This window comes from Acipenser ruthenus, chromosome 27 (genome assembly GCF_902713425.1).
Source record: "Acipenser ruthenus chromosome 27, fAciRut3.2 maternal haplotype, whole genome shotgun sequence".
In the NCBI taxonomy this organism is placed as follows: domain Eukaryota; kingdom Metazoa; phylum Chordata; class Actinopteri; order Acipenseriformes; family Acipenseridae; genus Acipenser; species Acipenser ruthenus.
In genome coordinates this window covers 15,346,925-15,373,277 of record NC_081215.1, presented here as the reverse complement: position 1 = coordinate 15,373,277, position 26,353 = coordinate 15,346,925, and the positions used below count along the sequence as shown (strand labels likewise).

Here is a 26,353-nt window from a genome sequence, read left to right as displayed (position 1 = left end):
GGTCTTCTTCCATGGAGCCCACGTTCGCTCAAAAAGCGACGGATGGTGCGATCAGAAACTGACGTACCTTCACCTTGGAGTTCAGCTTGTATCTCTTTGGCAGTTATCCTTGGTTCTTTTTCTACCATTCGCACTATCCTTCTGTTCAATCTGGGGTCGATTTTCCTCTTGCGGTCGCGCCCAGGGAGGTTGGCTACAGTTCCATGGACCTTAAACTTCTTAATAATATTTGCAACTGTTGTCACAGGAACATCAAGCTGCTTGGAGATGGTCTTGTAGCCTTTACCTTTACCATGCTTGTCTATTATTTTCTTTCTGATCTCCTCAGACAACTCTCTCCTTTGCTTTCTCTGGTCCATGTTCAGTGTGGTGCACACAATGATACCAAACAGCACAGTGACTACTTTTCTCCATTTAAATAGGCTGAATGACTGATTACAAGATTGGAGACATGTGTGGTACTAATTAAAGAAACTAATTAGTTTGAAATATCACTATAATCCAATTATTTATTATCTTTTCTAAGGGGTACCAACAAATGTGTCCAGGCCATTTTAGAATATCTTTGTAGAATAAGCAATAATTCATCTCTTTTCACAGCTTCTTTGCTTTATTCTATGACATACCAAAGGCATGCAAGTATACATGATAAAATAGCTTTTAATTTCATCACTTTTCAGGAGGAATGAAGCATTATTTCAATGAGCTGTAAGGATACCAACAAATTTGAGCACGTCTCTGTGTGTGTGTGTGTGTGTGTGTGTGTGTGTGTATATATATATATATATATATATATATATATATATATTTAAAAAAAAAAAACATTTTAATTTTAAAACTGCCATGAGAGCAAGTAAGCGGTAGAGGGTTATATGTATTCAGAGCATTCAGAGCAGGAACTGCTTCAGATTAATTTGGAATTTGATCAAATTAAACTAGCATATTATACTTTCTTTGCAATGTCAGGATAGCAATTCATTTAATAAGTGAGGCTGTTCATTTGTGCGTGTTTTTTTTTTATTTTTAATTAATTAAGGGCAGATGAAACCTAAAATGACATTGCAGATGTGATATACCAGATGTATCACCAGAATGATCTGCTAAATGGTGTGAAAATAATTAAGCATAATTTTGCAACTATCTGGAAATTCCACCCATCAGTTGTAAAAAAAAAAAAAAACACCTAATTAGCATGCAGCTTACTACACCATTATGTCATGGGTTTTTATGTATAGATTTACTGTCGGGTAACCTTGCTTTTACTGTTGCAGTATACAGTTCTGGCTTGCTTTTTTCAATTTTCAAGTTTTACGGTAATAATTGTTTGTACAGGATAGACATCCAGCCAAGCCAGATCACATTCTGAAAACTCTAATCACTGTCTCTTCCTTCAGTGAGATAGTGCTGCCTCTTCATTAAAGCCTCATTGTCTCACCAACAATGAAAATAGGCAACGTGTTGCCTGAAACGAACACACACTCGCGATAAATCAAAAGAAACCTGTCATTATTTGAACAGTCTGTCAGCTCTCTGGAGTAATTAGACAGGCTTCCTGTCCCAATTAGGGTTGCACATAGACTTCATTTTGTGTAATTACATTTTTTGAAACATAACCTGATATGTGGGTATCTCCAGGGAGAAAGCAGAATGACTGTTAAAATGAATTAAATGGATACTTTATACCATCTAGAGTTCTGTGTGTACACAGGGGCTGTTTGAGGGGAAAAAAAAACCTCATAAAAGCTGAATTTCTGAAGGGATGTTGATTTTAGAAGTCTATACTAGGGGTTGCGTTGTGAGTTAGTACATGAGAATAGAGGGGACAGAAACATCAGCTGCACACCCCTAGTGGTCGTTTTTCAAAACGCCTCACTTTAGAATTTCAGTTTTCTGGAGTATCTTCAGCGGTTGAAAAGATAATTCTTTGCTGGTAAGCTTGGTAGGCAGAAACAACAGTAGAGAATGATGGAAACAGATCTATGGTATAAATAAGATGGTAAATGAAAAGACAATGGAGATGATGCAATGTATCCCTGAAGTAATTAACTATTTTGTGGATCTTTACTGTCAATCCTCTAATGATACAGCAGTATGTATAATGTCCAGCTTGTATCCAGTCCATCCTCTCTGCTGTAAATCAACCACAGAGGATCTCCACCTGAGTTGCTGCCATTCTGAAGTTTTTGATACAGTCCAGTTCTGGTACTGAGACACTTTGCTTATTAGCTGCAAGCTGCTGGTCTGTAGTGAAATGAGCTGTCTTTTTAATTCCTTCTCAACGATGGAAAACTTGCATTTCAAAATGTCCTTCAGAGGGTGATGCAGTGGACAGTTGTTGAAAGAGATTATTTCTGGGGAAGCCTGTGAGCAGTTACTCCCAGCCCTGCCGGTGCTGTGGGTGTCACAACTAGACAAGGGCAGACAATACTGTAGAACAATCCCTGATCCTGTTACACACTGTTCTGATGTACAGAAAACAACAGCAACACATCCTATGCACTGAATAACTAAGTGAGAAGCTTTCAGGGCTTTTCAATGCATTTTGAGGTTCAATAGTATGGTGAATAAAACTGCAATTAATGCAACGTGTTTAAGTAGAACATTATGAAGCATGCATTTTCCCCAGTTCTCGCCCTGGGGAGTGCAGTGTAATTGCATTCTTCAGGTCTTGCGGTGTTAACAGCCTGGAATTGCATTAGAGCTGTGTGCTCAATAAATTTTTCCCTGTCAGTGCGCTGCTACGAAGCTCTCACACTGGTCCCCAGAGAGCGCTCCTTTGCTTCATGTTGCATGCTGGGACAGTAAATCTCTGCCCGGTCGATCTCTGCTCTCAATCGGATTTCTATAGAGGCCATGCAGGTCAACAGCAACAATTTATCAGTCTTCCCAATCTTCCATTGGCAAAGGGGAAAGCCCTGGAAATCTGAGGCACAGTAATGGTGATTCATACACAGGCTACATTATACACAGGCTAAATTCATACACAGGCTACATTACTCCATTTACCCCCTGATCCTTTGCAATCTCTTTTGTGTTTCTGGCAAAGCTTGCACATCATACCACCCAATTCCTTCCTGTAAAACATTTATATTTTTTTCCACATAACCTCATACCCACTATCGTGATGTTTCTTGTTTTATTACGCATTGCCCCTCTTGCGGTTCTTCCAATTTGCTTTCTACAAGTTGCGGGTTGCTCTTTTTCATTTTCTGCATTCTTTCTTTTTCGTCATTGTGGCAGGACAGAAGCCCTGCACGTGTAAATAAATGTATAATTTGTAAATATGTGTAAATATTATATTAAAAAGTGTGTGCTAGATATGGCAGGGCTGGAAGTTAAGATTCCAGCCCTGGTTGTTTTGGGTGTGTTTGTGGTGGTGGTTGGCAGGGATAGGGTTAATTCCAATCCCTTCCAGATACATGTAAAAATGTGGCCAGGTGTTGATTGAATGATTAATTGTCAATCAACCCTGGCCACATGGTATATAAGGGAGCTTCACAGCTCCATGAGGGAACTGCCTGGGAGAGGGGAGACCACACGGGAGGTCTTTGTTGACTTCATTTGTTTTCTTAAGGTAGAGAAGGCAAATGCCCAGCCTATGGTTTTTGTATTTTGTTTAAACCTTTTGTTGGCCCTTGAGACGGTTATTTTGATTCTGTTTATTGTGTTTGTGACTTGTTTTGTTAAACCTTTTTATTTAGCTCTGTGAGCTGTGGTTCTGTTTGTACAACCTTTTTATTTTGTGTTTATTAAAAATGCTCTATTTTTGCTTTGAAAAGAATCGGTTATTTTTTAGCAGACATTTTAACGTTTCAACCTCTCTAATTGCTTAAAACGGAAAATCCACCCCTTCAGCTATCTGATTGGTTAAATGTAGTGTCAAGCAACACAGCTGTCATGTGCTTCCAAGATTTATTATTTTTTTCACACAGCACGCAAGTGATCTAGTCTGCTAGCAGCACAATCAATCCTTATCTTTTGAAGGCACAGTAGCATCTGAAAGACGGACTGCTCAGGGTTTTTCAGCTGGGTGGCCCGTCCGGCTGAAAAGGCCTGGGGAGAACCCTGTTGTAGTCATTGATTTATATTGGAGTGCTTCATGGGATGAGCAATCCAAGTGGTTACAAACTTTCCAAATATATTAAAGGGTAAAGATTTAAACTTGCTTAATCTTAATAAACATTTATTAATTGGAATGTAACAATATTTGAGTAGTCGCAACTTTTAAAAAATACATAAATAAATATCATGTACTTGACAGTGTCTGGTGTTCTATTTGTGAACACACTGTTTTGTAGCAATGTTGTCTGTGCACTGTTTATTAATGTTCTAAAATGTCATTCTTTGTTACTAGATTGCACACTTCACAATCCGGTCGACCTATTTCGTGCTACCCCCAATACATAACCCATATAATACTGAGTAAATAGGGCAGGTGTTGTGTGCTTGGAAAGTAAGAGCTTTGTAACATGGTCAGAACAGTGTCTGAAGGTGTAATAAAATTGGCAAATTTGATGCCCTTTGGTCTAATTTTTTTTTCTGGTGGGGGGATGACCAAAACAAATAATATTACCATTTCAAAGTGTGCTTCAAAATAATTAGTTGAGGTAAGAGATTGAGTAAGCACTGTTTGTCCTGTTGATCTGTTATAAACCCTGGGTAATAGCAGCTGCAATGTAATCCTAAATACAGCAGTAAGCAAGCTTTGTGTGACTGCAAAGAATCCGATACAAAGCAGAAAGCTGCCATTTGACTGTAGATTTGCCATTTAAATTTGAGGTAAGATGTAGGCTAATTGTAACGCTCGATTTATACAAAACCTGATTATCCAAAACTCTATATCTGAGTGTCCTACTGTACTTAAATTCACAGGTAAGTTCAGATTTAGGGTAGAGGACAAGACAAATCTGGCAGGCGGTTTATAGCGTGTTACTGATTTCGTGGCATGGTACTGCGAATTTTTTTTTTTTCTTTTTCTTTTTTATTTATTTACAGTGGGACTGATCTTGTTGAACTGGCAGCCTTTTGACAGATTTACTTTGCTGTTGGTGTAGAAACAAATATTTGCATTCTAACGCAATTCTACTCAGACGTCTTTCTAACTTTTACATTTGTTTTTAGTACCACTATACAGTTAAACTAATATAAATCTGGACTGATTTAGAAGTCTCCAGACCTGTTGCACTTCCTACATTATGAGGTAAACACTTTTAAAAATGTCATACTATTACACACAAAAGCTTTCCTTTTAGCATGACTTTTAACTTCAGGAAAAAAACTCCTGTGATTTCACAATTCCCTTCCCCATGGATGAATTGTATATAATTGTCAATCCACCACCACTGTCACTAACTGTATCACAACTGATTTCTCAGTTAAGTTGCCTGACCAGAGTTGTCCAGTACAGGTTGTGTATAGCTATTCGTTAATTCTCAGATGTCCAGTTAAGAAAGAAGCACATGTTAGTTAACTTGTGTTTTTATTTTAAAACATGGTATATGGTGCACAAAGCAGTGAAATAAATCTGTTTGCAAGCCATGCCTTTTAGTGTTGCATTTGCTTGATCTTTCCACTTGGAGGTGATATTGTACCCACCCATTCACTAGCCAGTCAGATGCTGCAGTGTGGAGTAGTGGTTAGGGCTCTGGACTCTTGACCGGAGGTTCGTGGGTTCAGTCCCAGGTGGGGGACACTGCTGCTGTACCCTTGAGCAAGGTACTTTACCTAGATTGCTCCAGTAAAAAACCCAACTGTATAAATGGGTAATTGTATGTGAAAATAATGTGATATATTGTAACACTTGTAAGTCGCCCTGGAGAAGGATGTCAGCTAAGAAATAAATAATAATAATGCTGCCCCATGGAATGACATGCTTTCAGCCAGTAACATGCTTTGACCCTGAAGACACTGCTGAGGTTAAATAACCCAGGAAGTGCAAGATATCATCATGTTAAAATGAAAATCCGTTGTAGTAAGTGTTTCTTTCAGATCAGAAGGGTAGACAGGTGTTTGGTTTACCAATTTACTAATGTAGAATGTTGTAAAGGAGCAGAGAAAAGAATAGCAAGGATGCAAGGGGAGGCGGGATGAAAAATAGGTGACAGAAATGAAACGCATGAAATAAGAAGTCTGTGTCCTGACTGTTCTGTGTTATATTGTCTGGATCCTGCCCAGAGAAGCAAGTAAGCATGACTGAAATGGAAAATCCCCAGACTGAAGGAAGCGGTTTCTCTTTCCATCAAGGGGGATTTCCACTGATGTGTTTTTTTGTTTTTGTGGGTTGTTTTTTTTGTGGTGTGTGTTTTTTTACAAAGCAGTGTAAAAAATAAAAGGTAGTCCACTCCCTGTGCATTCATCAATTCGTGCTGGCAGAATGCTAGGGGCTGGGGAACGCAGGAGTGCAGGGTCACTGAAAGCACAGGGCAGTGGAGGAAAGGTGTCTCTGAGCTGGGGGGTCCTTCTGGAAACTGCTGTACAGCAGATTTACATTTCTGTCTGCACTAGCCCCCCTCCCTGGGGTGTAGGCTATACATTTTTTTTTTATGTGAAATGGCCCAAATGCTTTCCACCACAGTACTGTACAGTACTAGCTGATTAGAAAACATTGTGTTATGTAATTTATTAGAGTCTGCTTTGTGGTAAAGCATGTACTTGTGGTGATATTTGAGAAAGAGGGAAAAAAAAAAGTTTACTGTTTTAGAACCATTTCAGGACAAACTTTCCCTGTCAAATGTTTGTTTTAAAATGATGTATTTTTTCTTTAGATTTCATTTTGCTAACCTAGTTTGCCATTTATCCTATTTACATATATTTTTTTACTTGAACGCTACTTTGGAATGTATAAAAATGATTGTTTTTTTAACTAGATTTGAACAGAAGCAATATTAGTGTATTTATTAGACATGCACAGTCAATCAATTGTGAAACCTGAAGATTGACAAATATGTTTATAATAATAAAAATAGAATTCTTACATCTGTATCTGTTCAATATTTTATTATTAAAAAAAATGTAAATGTGTAAGCATAATGCATTGTGTATTTGTTTTAGTTTATTTTTGTAGATTTTGTAGGTCAAAGTAGTGTAGGAAATACTGCCTGAGAACAACAACAATGTGCTTTGGGTATTTACTGTCATGCTTTGGAAAAATATCACATTTTCATTAGAGACAAAACCTTTTGTTCCTCTATTCGTGTTTTGTGATAACCGGCAACTTGTTTCTCCACGTTCAGAAAATGTTGTTTTGTTTAATAAGGCCGCCTTATTATTGAATGTACTCAAAAGCTCCTAACAGTAGAATGGTATCATACTTGACTGGGACTGTATTAAAAGCCATCACTGAAGGGTTATGAATGCCAAGGTAATGAATACACTTTTATAAAACACTTCTAATTCAACTGAATACCATTACTGATTCAAAAATTGATAATTGGAAAATGGATCGGAAATTTCCTTTAACCTGATTTGGTAAATATGAGGGCTTTAATCTCTGCTAAAGGACCTCGAATGTTATCTTTCAAACTATGTTTAATCACTGTTCCAAATCAATCTGCCAGAAAATACGTAAATACAGTATTTGTGTATTTGACCTTTTCTCTGCTTGATGAAAGCTCTGGTCTTGTACACGCCCTCTGATTGTTGTCTGTCAATGTAGATTAGTTCTTCTTCCTTGCTGTCCTATCTATTTAAATCTAGTACACTGTTGCAAAATAATAAAAAAAAAATGACGTGTTGAAGATACGCACATTGGTGGGACTGTATAGTACCATCTGTTTTACTTCTTCAGCTTGAATTCCTTATTTGAAAGATGTGTTTTTGGACAGGACCTTTTTTAAGACTTTCTCTTTTTGCAGATCGAGGAGGGCAGCCAGAGTGTGCGTTTGGGTACTCTGATCGCCCTCATGGTGGATGAAGGACAGGATTGGAAGCAGGTGGAGATTCCGGCACCAGAGAGCGCCCCAGCACCTCTGCCGTCAACCCCCCCTTCCTCTGCAGCACCCACAGGAGCTGTCTCACATAAAGTGGAGCCACGTGTGGGGACTGGACAGTGAGTCCACAAGGCCACCCTCCTCCCAGTCCCTTACCTGTAACAGTTAAATCATTCTACATCCCCATTAGACCAGGCAGCCCTGAGCTCCTCAGTTTAACTATTATGACACAATGCCTCCTAGTCCCCTGCTCTAAGTACCTAGCAACATTGTCTCCCAGTCCCTCTGCTCTAAGGACATAGCCGCAATGCCCCCCAGGCCCTCTGCTCTAAGTACTGCTGTTGACCATGCCCCCCAGTCCTACAGCTCTAAACATTAAACCATGTTGCCTCCCAGTCCCTCAACTCAACACTAGGTTGGACTATATGTCTCCCTGGGTCAGTTCTGAGGCGCTGGGTTTGCAGGCCCATGGCCCCTGACAGGATTAGAGAGGTTGTGTCTGAGTTGGTGAGGTTAAATGAGTTGCATGTTTCTTTTTTCAGCTCCTGTCAGGCAGGATTGCATACTCGTTTTGACAGCGTTAAAATGGTCAAGGCATATGGAAAGTGTGCTGTAGTTGCTCAAACGTAGTATCTCGTGACCTAGCCCAGCAGGTGTTTGCTTTAGACGAGTGGAAGCTTCCCTGCCTCTTGTAGTAGGGAACTGTGTATCTCCTAGAAGAGTGGCTCCTATTCCATGTTTTCAGATGTAACCAACACTCCAAGTATGTGTATCCCCACCGGGGGATTTAGTGGAGGTGCCCTTGGGCGTATGACTGTACAAATGCAGTCTGTAGGTCACTGTGACAGGGCGACCCAGTCTCAGGTTCTTGAGTGGATGTGTGCCTTTGTGGAGGCAGCTGGGACGTGCAACAGGAGACGCGTTGCTAAGGAACTAATTGAGCAGGTAGGCTCGCCGGTACTGAGTTGATCGGGAGGTCCTGATTGGCCTGGGAACGTGCTCAGGGAGGCTGTGCGGAGCTCAAAAGGCGTCTGTGCCACAGCAAAAGGTGACTGCACTGCCATGCTACACAGACGGGTGCTGTGTTTGCATCGAGGAGGAGAGCATCCGCTCCATGGATTAACTACAGAAAACCCTTCCACTGCTAGACGGTACTCGAGAAGGTATTGCCCAGCCAAGGAGTCGCCGTTAGAATGCGGAACTCCGGGAGCCCAGACATAGGTCAGTTTAGGGGATGTTGAATTCAAACAGTGTAGAGAGGGTTTGCGTAGTGTAGTAGGTTCCTGGAGCGGGATGTCTCTTTTAGTGGGACTTGCGCTCGCAGTGTGTGGCAAACTTTTATTTTTGTTTTGTTTTCTTTATTAAGTCCTGCACTAAGATTACCACCATTGGTACCCGAGCATCGGGACTGTGTTGGTAATTAGATCTGCGTCCCTGTGCAACACCCAGTGCTGTGTCAGCTTCAGTATTATTCAGTGACGACCCACGTATGTAACATCACCCTGTTACAGTTACACTTCCATTTTTGTTCATGTATCTAAAGAACTCATTTATGCAATACTGATGAAACTTATTAAGAACATTGTTTTTAGTACAAGCTATTGAGTGTATCATAATCTGGAGATATATGGAAGCTGTTTTTTTCGCAAGCATAAGCTTATACTGTTTCCGGTCATCAGTTGGTGTTTTTGTTTTAGTATTTTACAAAGATACAAAACCAAGACAAAATACAAAAATATTAGTGTCTTTTTCCTTCCCTTCCAGATTAAGGCTTAGCCCAGCTGCCCGGCACATCCTAGACACTCACGGACTGGATCCAGGACAGGCCAAACCATCTGGGCCCAGAGGCCTCATCACCAAGGAGTAAGTTGCTACCTCATACACCTGGGTTAAAGAGGGGTAGACAAGAGTGAAAAGAATAGCGCGCACATGTGTGGTTCTGAAGCAACCCTACAGAGAGGCTGCATGACCTTCTCTTGACCCTCAACTACCTAATATCGTCATGGCTAAAATAAGGGAAGCAGTCAACCTTAGATTAAATGTATTCTTTGTATTCTTGAAATCTTAGATTATTGTAGCTATGTAGAATTGGTAGGATGTTCAGTGGTTTGTAGATCCCCACATAGCTTCAATGCTGTTATAGTGTTACTGCCTGAATTCCAGCTGCTAAACTCTGTACATCACCTGTAATAGCTGCCCATTCTCACTTAGCTAGGTGGGTGTTGAGTATTTTTCACATTCTACAGCTGGTGTCAGATCCCCCTCCTCCACTACCCATAGGACCCTCTAGCTCTCTCATTAAGGCCTGTTTCCATGGGAACTCGCACGTCTTCCTAGGGCTCCTGTGTAGCTGAAGAGAGATGTGGGGAAGGAAGCTTGTTTCTAGTCTTGGAGGTGATTCGGTATCTGATTTAACAATGACTCAGGTTAACTGTAGCTTTATATTAGGGCAGCAAATATAAATATCTTTCACATTGAGAGACGTATTGAATTTCAATTAACTCTTCTCTGTCAGGGCTCGATTCTTGGCCCAATTCTGTGTTCTTTCTATGTGCTACCTTTTGGGTGACATTATTCGTAGACATGGGTTTCATTTTTTATTGTTACACTGACATGTTACCTTATATCCATCTCTCAGAGTGACTCCTCTGCTGCAAATATTCTTAGTACCTGTCTTGCTGACATAAAAAATGATTCTGGGATCTCAGAAACCACAAAATAAGATGCCTTAGTTTCATTTTTTCCTTGGTGGCTTCTCTCCTGAATTTAAAGCCGAAAATTAGACATTTAGTTGTGTTCTTCGACCCAGATCTTTCTTTTGAGCTACACATTAGAAACGTTACTAAAATGTATTTTTTTTCATCCAAGAAATATCGTCAGTTGGAGAAGTATTCTTTCCTTACCAGTTGCTGAGAGATTGATGCATTCTTTTGTAACTTGTTCTATCTTACCTGCAACTTGTACAAAATGCTGCTGCTAGAGTTCTAACAGTAACTAAAAGAAAAAACACATTACCCCTGTGCATCTTTGCACTGGCTTTGTCTCATTTTAGGATTTTAAGGTGTTGCTTTTAACTTCTGAGGCTTTAAGTGGCCTTGCTCCATCTTACTTAAATTATCTTTTAACCCCATATGTTCCCAGACGGTCACAGGATGCCGGTTTACTTACTATTCCCAAGATTCAGCTAAAAGAACACAGATGGTAGAGCATTCAGCTATAAGCCCCTAAACTATGGAATGAAATGCCTAGATGTGTAAGGGAAGCACCAACTGTTGCTGTTTTTAAAACTAGAAAAGTAAAGTGTAAAGTGTGCAAATATATTGGTAAAGATAAAGGTGAAATTGCAAATAAAGAAAAAAAACTTCAGTCTTAAAAAGCTGTCATGCAAGGATAGCAACCTTGTATGTGGTATATTTTGCATAAAATGTAATAAAATATGTAGGAGAGACTGGTACATCATTATAAAAGAATACAGAACCACCTATCAAATATAAGAAATAAAAAAGTAAATTAACCAATAGTTAAACACTTTAAGGAACAGACACACCATGGATGACCTAAAGTTTATGGTTTTAGAAAAAATAAAATTAGATAATGTGCAGTATAGAAGAATAAAATAAAATAAATGGATAAATAGGCTAAATACCATGATGACTGAAGGTTTAAATATAAAGGAATTGTAGATCATTCCATCATTAGCTGTATACATCACAGACATTAAATTCAAAGAGAAATAAATGTGTGGTTACTATGGCATCAAAAGCCTATACAGTGACGTTAAAAAGTATTTCCCCCTGTCTGATTTTTGCACATTTTTCACATTGTATTTGGTCTGATTTTTTTGTGGGTTGTAGTAGTATATAGAGGGAGTCTGAGAGAAAAAATGAGTTTGGTGCTTCTTTCGTTTGGTGTGCAAGGTAATCAAACATGCAATCTTCAGGTGTGAAAAAGTTATTGCCCCCCCCCCCCCCCCCCAGTTAACTCAACCCAATTAAAGGGATAATTAGGGTCAGCTGTTTGAGTACTTTGGTTAACAACCAGGTCTGATTTGGGCCAGCCCTGCCCAATATAAATCTGACTAACTTTGGCCCTTACCATCAGAGTGAAGTTGTCAGCACACAGGTTCTAGAGGCACATCATGCCACGAATAAAAGAAATTCCTGAAAGACCTCTGGAAAAAAGTTGTTGATGCCTATCAGTCTAGAAAGGGTTACAAAGCCATTTCTAAGGCTCTGGGGCTCACTGAACCACAGTCAGAGCTATATTGTCCAAATGGAGAAAGTTTGGGACAGTAGTGAATCTTCCCAGGAGTGGCCGTCCTGCCAAAATCTCTTTAAGAGAAAGGTGTAAAATCGTCCAGGAAGTCACAAAGAACCCTAGAACAACATCCAGGGATCTGCAGGCCTCTCTCGCCTCGGCTAAGGTCAGTGTTCATGACTCCACCATCAGAAAGACACTGGGCAAAAGTGGGATTCATGGCAGAGTAGCAAGGCGGAAACCATTGCTCAATAAGAAGAACATGAATGCTCGTCTCAAGTTTGCCAAAAAGCACCTGGATGATCCTCAAGAGTTCTGGAACAAGTTCTATGGACAGATGAGTGAAAAGTGGAACTTTTTGGCCGACATGGGCCCCATTATGTCTGGCGAAAACCAAACACTGCATTCCATAGCAAGAACCTCATACCAACGGTTAAGCATGGTGGTGGTAGTGTCATGGTTTGGGGATGCTTTGCTGCATCAGGACCTGGACGCCTTGCCATCATTGAAGGAACCATGAATTCTGCTCTGTATCAGAGAATTCTACAGGAGAATTCAGGCCATCCGTCCGTGAGCTGAAGCTGAAGCGCAGCTGGGTCATGCAGCAAGGCAATGATCCGAAACACACAAGCAAGTAAGTCTACATCAGAATGGTTGAAGTTTTGGATTGGCCTAGTCAAAGTCCAGACCTAAACCCCACTGAGATGTTGTGGCAGGACCTGAAACAAGCAGTTCATGCTCAAACCCACAAATGTCACTGAGTTGAAGCAGTTCTGCATGGAGGAGTGGGCAAAATTCCTCCACGGCGCTGTGAAAGACTAATCAATAACTACAGGAAGCGTTTAGTTGCAGTTATTGCTGCTAAAGGTGGCATAACCAGTTATTGAGTCTGAGGGGGTGATTACTTTTTCACATGGGGTCATTGGGTGCTGCATAACTTTCTTTAATAAATAAATGAAATATGTATCAAATTTTTGTGTTATTTGTTCACTCAGGGTCCCTTTGATCTAATATTAGGTTTTGGTTGAAGATCTTTTAATTATTTTGTTCGTGGCATGATGTGCCTCTAGAACCTGTGTGCTGACAACTTCGCTCTGATGGTAAGGGCCAAAGTTAGTCAGATTTATATTGGGCAGGGCTGGCCCAAATCAGGCCTGGTTGTTAACCAAAGTACTCAAACAGCTGACCCTAATTATCCCTTTAATTGGGTTGAGTTAACTGGGGGGGGCAATAAATTTTTCACACCTGTAGATTGCATGTTTGATTACCTTGCACACCAAACAAATGAAAGAAGCACCAAACTTTGGTGTCATTTTTTCTCTCAGACTCCCTCTATATACTACTACAACCCACAAAAAAATCTGACCAAATACAATGTGAAAAATGTGCAAAAATGCAGAAAATCAGACAGGGGGCAAATACTTTTTCACGGCACTGTAGATGTTCTGCTTCAACAAACAGCAGACTAGTCCAGAGAAACCAGGAAACCGGTTCTGTGAGGGACAGGCCACGTCCTGGAAGGCAGAGGGTGACCACACCAGCCCAGGACTGTCACATCTGACTGATCCATCTGCATAATCGTTTTCAGACTGCAGTGGCTACAGCACGAGAATTTCCATGAAGAAATGACCAGCGCGTCATCAGAATGACTGTAACTCGCCGTCTGTATGAAAATGATTTGCATGCCTAGAGGCCATTCAGGGGTAACATGTTGACAGCTGAGAGACAAAATCGCTGTCGTCTGTGGACCAGAGAACATCTGAGGTGGCGGCAGAGAGAGTGGTGGAGTGTTTTATTCACTGATGAATGCCGTTTTGCCCTTGACAGACCTGACGGAAGACAACGTGTGTGGAGACATTGTGTTGAGCGTTATGCTGACTTGTGTTGTTCAAGCCAACTGGTGGGGTGGTGGAAGCGTGTGATGTGGAGAGGAATCTCCTTTAACACAAGAACGACTTTGGTGCAGATTGAGTGCAACCTTACTGCTCAGCGATACATTGACGCTGTCCTTGAGGCAACAGTTTTTTCGTTCCTGCAAGCCAATCCGGAAATATCGATTTTCCTGCAGGACAATGCAAGACCGCACAGTACTAGGATTACAATTGCACGACTTCAAGGAAACAATGTCATGGTCTTGCCGTGGCCAGCTTTTTCTCCTGGCGTCAGTCCAATAGAACATCAGTGGGACCAAATCGCCAGTGCCATCCACAGGAGACAACTGCGACCAGCCAACCTTTGCCAGCTGGCTGCAGCTGCACAGGAAGAGTGGCAGAACATCCCACAGCAGTCTAACCAGAGGCTGATCAGGTCTATGCGTCAACGCTGCCAGGATTGTGCTAATGCTCAGGGAAGTCATACCCGATACTAACTTTGTAATGTTTTCATTTTGATAGTGTGTCACGTTTCATACTGAAAACGTATAATTCTTTTGATGTGTATTTTTGTTCACATTTTCTGTGATTTTTTGTTTGTTATCTATGTTTAAAATATTTGATTAAATCCATTAGACCTGAGTGTTGCATTTCTTTCCCGTCTGACAAGGAGCGACAGCTCCATACACTCTGACCAGTGCGGGCTCTGGCATACTACGTCGTTAGGACAAAAAGTAGGAGGCAGTCCGAACAATTTTTTGTCTGCTATGGGGCTTAGTCCCATGGTCAAGCCCCGTCTAAACAGAGGCTGTCCAAATGGATAGCAGGTACGGTCAGGACTGCGGATGAGCAAGCCAATCTTCAAAGAGATATACAATGCAGCGGTGTGGGCTACCCCCCATGTCTTCACTAGGTTCTACAGACTAAACGTTGTGGATCCTCAAAACCCTGGCTTTGGCACTAGAGTGTTATGCAAATGTAATGTTGTTGAAGCTGACACCCTGGGATCCTTCAAGAAGCTGCTTGATGAGATTCTGGAATCAATAAGCTACTAACAACCAAGCGATCAAGATGGGCCGAATGGCCTCCTCTCGTTTTGTAAACGTTTTGTTTGTTCTTAATGTATTTATTATAGGAGGATGAGGGTTTCTACAGTGCTGTGTCAAACTTGTGGGAGTGCAGCATTTAGCATGTCCTTCATTAGCTAAACAAATGTATTCTTGATGCCCTACTTAAATTCTGCTAAACTTCTTTAGCATATTTTCAAGTAGAAAACTGAGCAAGAATTCATGAAAATGCTCTGCTTCATTGTCCTTTGATGGTTTCGTTTTAAAGAGCCCTGCAGGTGTAATACACACCCTCGAGGAATTTGATGGATGATCTTTCCTTTGATCTTCTATTAAGAACGGTGGTCTAGCAACCATCTTGTAGGATTGTGTTGTAATTAGTCATTATCTTTCATATTAATGATATAACGTAATTACAGCTACTGTGCATACTCTTAACTAGACTACCTGTATTTAAATTCTACTTTTCATTTACATTTCTTTAGCCGATTCCTAATTAGTTTGCTTTATACGCCTTACACCTTGCTGGTGCTCTTAAATGAATGTGATTGTATCATAAGCCCATGTGTCTATAAGGTGCAGTAAGTGAATGTACTTTGTTGTGATACTTGCCAAGTTGTGCCATCTTTGTCAGAGCAAAGAAGTCTAAATGATTACACTGTCTACTGACTTATACATTTTACATTAGAAAATGTACCAATGAGAGGAGGCCATTCAGCCCATCTGTGCTTGTCCGGTTCCTAGTAGCTGATAGATCTCAGAACTGGGTCAAGTCAGGTCTTAAAGGATCCAAGTGATTCAACACCAACAACATGACTAGGTAACTCATTCCATATCCCCACTATCCTAAGTCTCTATCCACTTAATTTCCAACTCTGTCCACTGATCTAGGTTTCTGTGCTTCGCCTAAAATATTGGTTACAATGGGGTCAACTTTGTCAACTCCTTTTAAGAATTTGAAGACTTCCAACATGTCCCACTCCCCCCATAATTAATCTTTGTTCTAGGCTAAATAGATTATTTCAGCCTATCTTCTTGGCTCTCTCCTCTAAACCCTAGGATTAGTCTGGTTGCTCTTTGTTGGACCTTCTCCAGGCCCACAATGTCCCTTCGGTATTGTGGTGACCAGAACTGAAAAGTATGCTGTCACCAGTACATTATACAAGCTCATAAGAAGTTGTATACTCTGAGATACATGTCTTTTATTTCACTTTCTTTTGTCTCTCCTCCAGGGATGCCCTCAACCTGTTGAAGCAGACTGGGTCCAGAGGGCCAGCAGCACCCAAAGCAGCATCAGTCCCTTCTGCAGCTCCCCAACCCCCACAGCCCTCACAGCCAGCACATCCAGCATCCACCTCCCAGGCTTACCCTCGGCCTTCCATTCCTCCCATCTCAGTCCCAGGAAAACCAGCTGCACCAGTCAGTTATATTTTCTCCTCATTCTTGCTGAAAACAGCCATGTTAAGTCATTTTTACACACAATTTTCAATGGTTCCTTTCACATTTATGTTCATATATTCAGTAACATGTATATGTAAAAAATAAATCAATTATGATTTCATATAAAATATTAAACATGGGGCTGTATTCTGATCACAGTGCAAATACGAGTGCAAGCGCAAACGGCGCTTGCCCCCGATTCTGTGGCGCATAAATGGAGTGAAGATGTAAAAAAATTATTCCTGTCAGTTGTATCCAAGTTAAATCAGCACTACAATTACGATCTAGCACAGCCACCTCACTTCAAACAACCTAGTGCTGCTTACCTTTTAAATGCAGTTAGAATTTTAGACCTAAATAGCATGTTTTCTTTCTTTTGACTGTACTAATAAAATGAATTCCTAGATGGGACAAATAACATGACCATGAACATGCTGCATATATAGCCTTTATATAGCCAGGTGCCCTTGAGGGTAACCAAGTTTTGGGAATGTTTCTAATCAATTTCCACATATGTATAACTTGGCAAAGCGGTGCCTTACACTTCCAATCTATTCAGTGGATGCAGAACGTGCAGTCTCAATGTATGGGCAAGTCAACAACAGAGAATGTTGACAGCAATTGCTGGGGGATGTTACATGCTTGCCTTTAACAAATGACAGTACTCTGTTTTAGTAAGGAAGCAAGTACCACTATTTTTAGGATTTTATAGTGCTCTGAAATATCATATATAGGTTTATTTAATGTTTAAACAGGTCCACGAAATCCTAATTGTATTCCATAACCTACCCAGGAAAAATATGTAAATTCGCCACGATTAAAGTAGACCCCGAATAATCATGGATGATATGCTTGCTATTACAGTACTATCATTTCACCCAATTGAGAGGAAGGGTATATCAGGTATGTAATATTATTTTCAGTAATACATTACAAAAGAAACATCGTAGTTAGGCTAAATTGGTTTATTGAAACAAAAGTATGGTACATAGATCGTGTAGACTTAGTCAGCACATACAAGGACAGGCCATTGGGAGAGAATACATAAACCACACATTATGAAACAACATGTAGGGCACAGCTAATAGCCAGGGCCAGAAGTAGTGGATGAATGAATGTTAACAGGTATTAATATAGCAATCTCCTGTGTCGTGAAGCGTAGTTTACCTTCCTGTCAGAGAGTGAGCTCCTACCTGCTGTTCTGACTTGAGCTTCTTTTTTCTTGCTCTGTGCTACTGCCGCTCAACATGATCGCCACTTCTACATTCAAAATGGAGCCTTGCCTGTGACGCATGCGCATTCTGTCTTAAAGAGATTGTGTATAAAGGAAGCCTTATATGTTTGTTTAATGTACCACGCTATACATATCAAAATGGTATTGCATTTGATGGTGTCCTGCCCTATTATAAACCTGCTGCATTGTTGTGCATTGTGTGTGTTTGCTCCACAGGGCTTGTTCACAGAGTTCCCCTCAAGTAACGTGCGGCGTGTGATTGCCAAGAGACTGACAGAGTCCAAGACCACCATCCCCCACTCCTACGCCTCTATCGACTGTGACCTTGGGGCTGTGCAGCAGCTGCGAATGGATCTTGCTAAAGGTGGGGGCATCACGCCTGGCTATACCAATGTTTAATAGTAAAACAACATGTTTTTACAATTAAACACTTGAAATGGGGGTTGTATCAAAACTATAAGAGGCTTGTATCAGACCTTAGCCGGAAAGCCTTCTTTCTGGCTACCAACTTTCCTAGCTTCTCTGAGCTACCTGTCACTATTAAGCTCAGAGTAACCTTAGGAATGTCAGCTGGGAGCTCACCAATCAGCACTCCTAGCTGACATTCTGCACATGGGAATTGGCAGGAAACTAAATATCTAACCCAGGTCCACTGATCACGTATTCTTGCATACTGGTCACAAAACAAACTACTCTAGATGGAGCATATAGCATAGACCCCAGATTGTCAAAGCAAAGGGTTGTCACCAACTGGTCAGACTTTTAGTAACTGCATCAAATACTGCAGTCAATGCTGTTGATTGGTGTTGCATTTTAACATAGTAAATCTTTTTTTTTTTTTTTTAAGCTTGTATGTGCTTGTGGCAAAGAAACTATGGGGACCGTTGTTATCTTAACAATGGCAGCACTGCTCGAGAAACATTAGCCACTAAGCAGTTACAGAAATATCACTTATAAGAATAGGACACAGCATATACTATTCCTAACTGAAACAGTCCAAGTCTCCCTCAGTCAGTACATAAGAAAACATAACAATGTAAGAACATGTAGGAACGAAAGGACACCATTCAGCCCATCACAGCTCATCCGGTTCCTAGCAGTTGACTGATCTCACAACTGTGTCAAACTTTGTGGAAAATTCTGCTTAAATGATGTGAAGCCTGTGAATTTGATGGTGATCAAACAGCTGCAGGGAGAAGTACAAAATCTAACAGCTTTTTGTCCTGGAAGCCTAGGATAGGGCCCTTGGCATGCCAGGATAAACAAACCCTCTTTGGTAATAAAGAAATCTCCTTTCATTCGAACAAGGAAATAAAATGAAGAGGTCATATTGGAGGGGCCAACAAAAGGGCTGACATTTGCCCCAATCAGGGCTTGAAGTGCTCTGACAGGAACCAATCATTAAACTGTCTGGGCAGCCTGCAGCCCTTTGACAGAGTCCTCCTCCCTCTACCTCCTGTTAGAGCTGCTATAGAACACAGCATGTACAAATGTCAGCGGTGAGATTTCCCACCTAAAACCCACACTCCCTGGAGGGATTATGCAGCAGTGCCCTTTTCCTGAGCCGTGTAGATAAATGTATTCTTAACCTTTTGCCCCCTTGCTCTTCAGAAAGAAAATGGAAAGTGGAGCAGAGGCCATCTCCTGCTCTGAACAGTAATCCCCTCCTGGAAATATCCCTGTATAGTCGTGTAGAGGACATACTGCCAGAAGAGCTGGCTGTCAGCAGACCCATTATTATTGATTTCTCAGATTGATCAACTGGAATCCCATTCTTGCCTGAATTCAGGCAGCTTGTGCACTGCAAATCAAAGGCCGTCTTGCGGGCCTGCCATTGTAACTTGCACCTCTTCCTTGATTTACAGATGCGATCAAGGTGTCTGTCAATGATTTCATTATCAAGGCAGCTGCTATTACATTAAAGGTAAGTAATACCAGTACAGTATTTGTTACATTTATTCCATGGACAAATTGAAGAATCATCATCTTACTGAGACAAAAACAAGACTTTCTGATCTTCTGTAATTGTGTTGCAAATCTTGTTTTAAGGAATTCTATCTCACAAAAATAACAAATAGGCCAATGAAACTCACTAGTAATCTCAACCTGGGAAAGGTCAGCAGTGCATCATCACAGTTGTTAACCACTTCAACTCCAGATGTAAAAATGAAACCCCTTCCCAGGTACCAGATTTTGAAAATAATAATAGTAATGTTTTCAAACCTGTAATTGCTATAAAATGTAAACATATGATGAATGAAACACAAATAAATGACCTAAACTGTGTTTTTTCATTAACCCTTTATGCTCCTGTGTAATACATCCCCATATTCAATATAGAGAGAAAAACACTTATTTTTTTATTTATTTTTTTTAACAATGAAAACAAAAGCGCTGATAATAACGATAATAACAATAATAATCAGTAAACAGTAATTATCAAATAAAAATCAAACAACATCAAAACATGTGTGATTATCGACTTGCTCTGTGCCATTTATTGAAATGTTCAATACAACAGAACCCAGGGTTGCCGTTGCAACCGCTGCACATTTTTCTTGTGTCTTTTCTTTTGTTTTCATTTTCATAGCAGACCCTGTACCTTTTTAACGGAATTGTGATGGATCTGGCTGCCACACTGCCTGTACCCAGTGCTGTGTTTTGATAGTATTTCATCACAGCACTGCCATTTCAAACCAAACAGCTTCCCGTTTGCAGCTGGCTTACATGTAAAGTAGCTGCATGCGCTTTGTACTGTTCTTGGCTCCACATCCTCTTCATCATCATCGCTGAGTGATAAGTGAGCATCACTGTCTCTGGTATCGTAATCCTCTGAACCAACTTCACTCCCATTGCTATTTATAGAAAGACCACGTACGTTGCCATGTTTAGCTTTCGCTAAAAACTATATAAACTACAATTAAACAAGTAAAACTAATAGTAAAACAAAAAATAATGATTTATAACACTATATATATACATGTAAAAGTTGAATGGCTTCCTGCAATATATCTGTCTTCTAAATGCCCACAGTTAGATTGCAATCGCTACATGACACGCAATTAGATAAAAATGTCACCTGACCCTCCCCCGACTTTCATTGCACATTCCACAGTACTAACACTTCCTTAGAATGAAACCTGAAACGCTAGACTGAGAAACCGATCATAGAATAGAATGAGAAACTTGACGTACGCAGGTACGGCATGGTACTGTAAGTGGGTTTTCATTTGACGTACGTGCATGGTGTTGAAGTGGTTAATAGTACATTTTCAGGCATTTCACAACAGACTTTCCTGAGTAATTTATTCCCTGAGTAAACATTTTAATCTGTTTGTACTTTTACTTTATAAATATAAATTACAAATACAGTTGAGATAGCCACACCTCCAGCAGAACGGTCTATGTAGCTCAATCATAAAATCATTTGATTGTTGTCTCTAAGCTCATAGCATTGATCTCTGTTGAAAAGAATTTCAATACTTACACACTACTACTATAATATAGTAGTGATAGACTTAAAAAAAATTGTATTGGTTTAGAGTTAAAAATTGAGCCGAAGGCATGTGCGCTAATGGAAGTCACAGTAGAGCCTTCGAGAGGGCACTATCGCTATTGGAAAATGATTTATATGTTTTTTTTTTTGTTTTTTTTTTTACTTTAAAACCTAAATTTACCTTGCACTTATAATGATTTGTCAGGTACCCTTCCGCTTTTAGGAAAATAGTCCCAAAAATGTTCATAAAGGATCACAAACATAATTCGAGGGGAAAAAACGTTATTAAATAAAATTTGTCAGAGCTGCTTATAGTTTATCTAAACAGTACCAGGCATCTATGGAGCAGGACTACTGAAATGTCCGTGTCTCGGTTTGTTGTTGTTGAAAGATGCTGTCTGAGCTCCATTCGAGCTGACCGGCTCTAAAAAAACATGCAATTACTGTACTGCTTACTTAGAAAAGATGCACTTGTTTTTCAAAGACTACATTTTGTTTTACAGTATTACAGTATATTAATGTGAACAATATGTGGACATTCAAATTGCAATTTAAACTATTAAACCTAGTCACCTTTGTAATTTTTTGTTCCAGAAACCGGAGTTCAAATCCACTAGATGACAAAATATTTCTCCCATATAATACAAGCTCAAAAAGATGCAATCAGCAGTGTGTAATGTGACTTTATTCAAAAGGAAGTTTCCATTAAGAAGATGCAGACTTTCCCAGGATTAGTGCTGTCGAAATTGCCAGTTTCCATTGTAATATGAAGCTGTGTGTTGATCCTAATCGGATTAGACACTGGCATCTTGTGACACTTCATATTAATCACAACATTTATGGTGTGGTTAATCATCCGTAAAAGAACATTTCCTTGGCTTCTGTAATGATGATTGTGGTAAATGTGATTTATTTTATTCATATAGACAATTGGATGAGCCAGTGGGGAGAAGGACGGCTGGTTTCTGAAAAGCATCCTACTCAATCGTGTAATTATGTTTGGAGGTAGACGGGAAAGACGACCAATAAATTAGGAGGGTTATCTGTACTGATGTCTCAGATTTTGTAATTACAGCTCTAGCAGGTTATGTGTTGTAACGAAACCTTACGGCTGAGGCTCGCTTTTCACCCTTACACGCACACCGACAGACACACACACACAGAGGACTGCAGACTCGCTTTTCACCCTTACACACACCGACACACACAGGACTGCAGACTTGCTTTTCACCCTTACACACACACACACCGACACACACACACAGGACTGCAGACTCGCTTTTCACCCTTACACACACCGACACACACAGGACTGCAGACTTGCTTTTCACCCTTATACACACACACACACACACACACACACACACACACACAGGACTGCAGACTTGCTTTTCACCCTTATACACACACACACACACACAGGACTGCAGACTTGCTTTTCACCCTTACACACACACACACCGACACACACACACACAGGACTGCAGACTTGCTTTTCACCCTTACACACACACACACACATCGACACACACACAGGACTGCAGACTCGCTTTTCACCCTTACACACACACACACACATCGACACACACACAGGACTGCAGACTCGCTTTTCACCCTTACACACACACACACACACATCGACACACACACAGGACTGCAGACTTGCTTTTCACCCTTACACACACACACACACATCGACACACACACAGGACTGCAGACTCGCTTTTCACCCTTACACACACACACACACACATCGACACACACACAGGACTGCAGACTTGCTTTTCACCCTTACACACACACACACACATCGACACACACACAGGACTGCAGACTCGCTTTTCACCCTTATACATACACACACACACACACACACACACACACAGGACTGCAGACTTGCTTTTCACCCTTACACACACACACACCGACACACACACACACAGGACTGCAGACTTGCTTTTCACCCTTACACACACACACACACATCGACACACACACACAGGACTGCAGACTCGCTTTTCACCCTTATACACACACACACACATCGACACACACACACAGGACTGCAGACTCGCTTTTCACCCTTATACACACACACACACACACACACACACACACAGGACTGCAGACTTGCTTTTCACCCTTACACACACACACACCGACACACACACACACAGGACTGCAGACTTGCTTTTCACCCTTACACACACACACACACATCGACACACACACAGGACTGCAGACTCGCTTTTCACCCTTACACACACACACACACATCGACACACACACAGGACTGCAGACTCGCTTTTCACCCTTATACACACACACACACATCGACACACACACAGGACTGCAGACTTGCTTTTCACCCTTACACACACACACACACATCGACACACACACAGGACTGCAGACTCGCTTTTCACCCTTATACACACACACACACACACACACACACACAGGACTGCAGACTTGCTTTCCACCCTTACACACACACACCGACACACAGGACTGCAGACTTGCTTTTCACCCTTACACACACACACACACACACATCGACACACACACACAGGACTGCAGACTCGCTTTTCACCCTTATACACACACACACACACACACACACACACACACACACAGGACTGCAGACTTGCTTTTCACCCTTACACACACACACACACATCGACACACACACACAGGACTGCAGACTCGCTTTTCACCCTTATACACACACACACACACACACACAGGACTGCAGACTTGCTTTCCACCCTTACACACACACACCGACACACAGGACTGCAGACTTGCTTTTCACCCTTACACACACACACCGACACACAGGACTGCAGACTCGCTTTTCACCCTTATACACACACACACACAGGACTGCAGACTTGCTTTTCACCCTTACACACACCGACACATCGACATACAGGACTGCAGACTCGCTTTTCACCAGACTGTCATTTCACCAAGAAATTGTTGGCTCATAGCTTTAATATTAATTTAAATTTATTAAAAACAATATACTATCAAGGTAGTCTACTTTTTGCAGTACTGTATATATTTTGTCTTTGTTAATTCACCCGCCTACTGAAATGGTTTAGAATCTTTGCTTTCATGTTTTTTTTTCATTTTAACATAAGCAACAACATTAAGCAGTGTGTATACTAGTAGCATGTGTATGAATGTGCTTGTTTCAAGGCTGCCCCTGAATAGCAGCTCGCAAAGGGCTTCACTGTGACCTGTGATGAGCGCACACATTTTTTATAACGCAATGCAATCAAATAACCCAGCCTCTCATGCAGGCTGGAATAGAGAGAACAGGAATAGGTATCATTCTAAAGTTCACCATGCCCATATTAAGGGAGGGTGGAGAAAGCTTGCTTTGTTTCATCCTAGTGATCAAACGCAGACGCTGATCAGTTTTTATGTGCTAATTAAATTGAAAGGAAGGTACGTAGTAACATGATTTAATAATCCATATTTCGAGAAATCGCCCAAACGTGCCGATGCAAGGGAATGTGCTCTTTCAAACACATTGTCTATAAAAGATGTATGACTCAATAGGGTGTATCTTGTGACATTTAATTAGATTTTTTTTTTTCAGATAACAAATCATTACAAATCTACAAATACCTCTTGAAGCAAATACTAAAAGATGTATGATTCTGATATCCTCAAAAGTGCAATCGTTCAACTAAATGAGATCCTGGATTGAAGCAGGCTCATGTTTTGTAGGATTTGTCACTCATTTCTATCAAAAATAAATATTGTATGTTTGTGACAAAGTGGTTGATTGGGTACAGGTGCAGCAGTGATGCAGTGCGTAATTAAGTAGACAGATAGGTTTGTAATCCAGTTTGGAAAAAGGTTTATTTATATCCAGGTCTGGTGACCAAATAATAATCTGCTCTAGTGCAATGATTATTGCCCACATTGTCAAACAGGTAACACAGACATACCTATCCGTGATGTGGTACGGAACAGAAAACTAGAGGGTTTTTTTTTTTTTTTAAATGGCTCTTCCTGCAGTGATTTAAAGGACAGATCTCAAACCCCAGTGCACTAGAGAGGCAACTTTGAAAAGAGCTTTGAAACGGACTTTAAAATTATAAGTGTAAAAAGTTGTCAGGATGATAACAATGAAAAGAAAAATGACATGTATGTTATTTAAACAGTTGTAGCAACACGTGAGGTCGTATAACGCTCTATTTATTGGTATCCTGCTACTTACTCTTTAATGGAGCAGCTTTGATATTAGTGCTGAGGTAATTTGGGCTTTTGGAGATATATACCATTTGGTAATGGTTATATTTCAGTGCTACAAAAGAGTCCAAACAAATATGTAGCTTATACTGGTGAGGTATAGGTTGTTCAAATGATTTTATAATAATAACACTAATATAAATAGACACAGATTTCGTTCATTCGGTTTTTGTTTCCTGGTTCAAAATCCAGACTTGACTTTTTTTTTTTTCAGTCCAGCAGTTCTTGTCCAACTGAAGGATGATTGAAGCAGACCATTTCTTACTGTATTTGATAGCTTGGTATGGCAGGCTGCATTACCACAGGCTAAGGAGTAGTCTATTTCCGGAAGAATCATCACAATCTTTTAATATCATAGCTCTCTGTATTTTTGCAGCCAAGATGTTCTTTATGTAACTACAACAAATGTCAGTCCATCAAACAGCGTATTAGATGGAATCCCTGATCCCAACAAGCAGGCATGGGGAAAATAAGAGCATAAAGAATGATTTAAAGACTTCAATCATGTCCCCCCTGATTCTTTGTTTTAGGCAAAATAGATTCAGTTCTTTCCCTCTTTTCTTCAGTCCTTTTAAGTCCTGGGATTAGTCTGGATGCTCTTCTTTGGACTCTCCATGGCCGCAATGTCCCTTTTGTGTTGTGGTGACCAGAACTGGACACAATATTCCAAGTGCGATCTCATCTACTTACTGCTACTTACTTCTATTATTTTATTGCTCGCTTGTATTGCTTATTGTTACTTCTTTCAATGTTTATCAATGTTTTATCTATGTAAAGCGCTTTGGGGCAAT

General features: G+C 40.6%; 1 protein-coding gene across 4 annotated transcripts in view; it reads left to right on the top strand.

The window, feature by feature from the left end:
• The window catches only part of LOC117432403 (pyruvate dehydrogenase protein X component, mitochondrial-like), a 55,792-nt gene that overhangs the window by 15,216 nt on the left and 14,223 nt on the right, over positions 1-26,353 (top strand). For all 4 annotated transcript variants that reach the window (XM_059001941.1, XM_059001940.1, XM_059001939.1 and 1 more), the window contains 5 exons: positions 7,854-8,047; positions 9,693-9,791; positions 16,356-16,542; positions 18,014-18,161; positions 19,663-19,721. In XM_059001941.1, the coding sequence (XP_058857924.1) occupies positions 7,854-8,047; positions 9,693-9,791; positions 16,356-16,542; positions 18,014-18,161; positions 19,663-19,721 (687 nt within the window). The remainder of the gene's footprint in view (positions 1-7,853; positions 8,048-9,692; positions 9,792-16,355; positions 16,543-18,013; positions 18,162-19,662; positions 19,722-26,353) is intronic.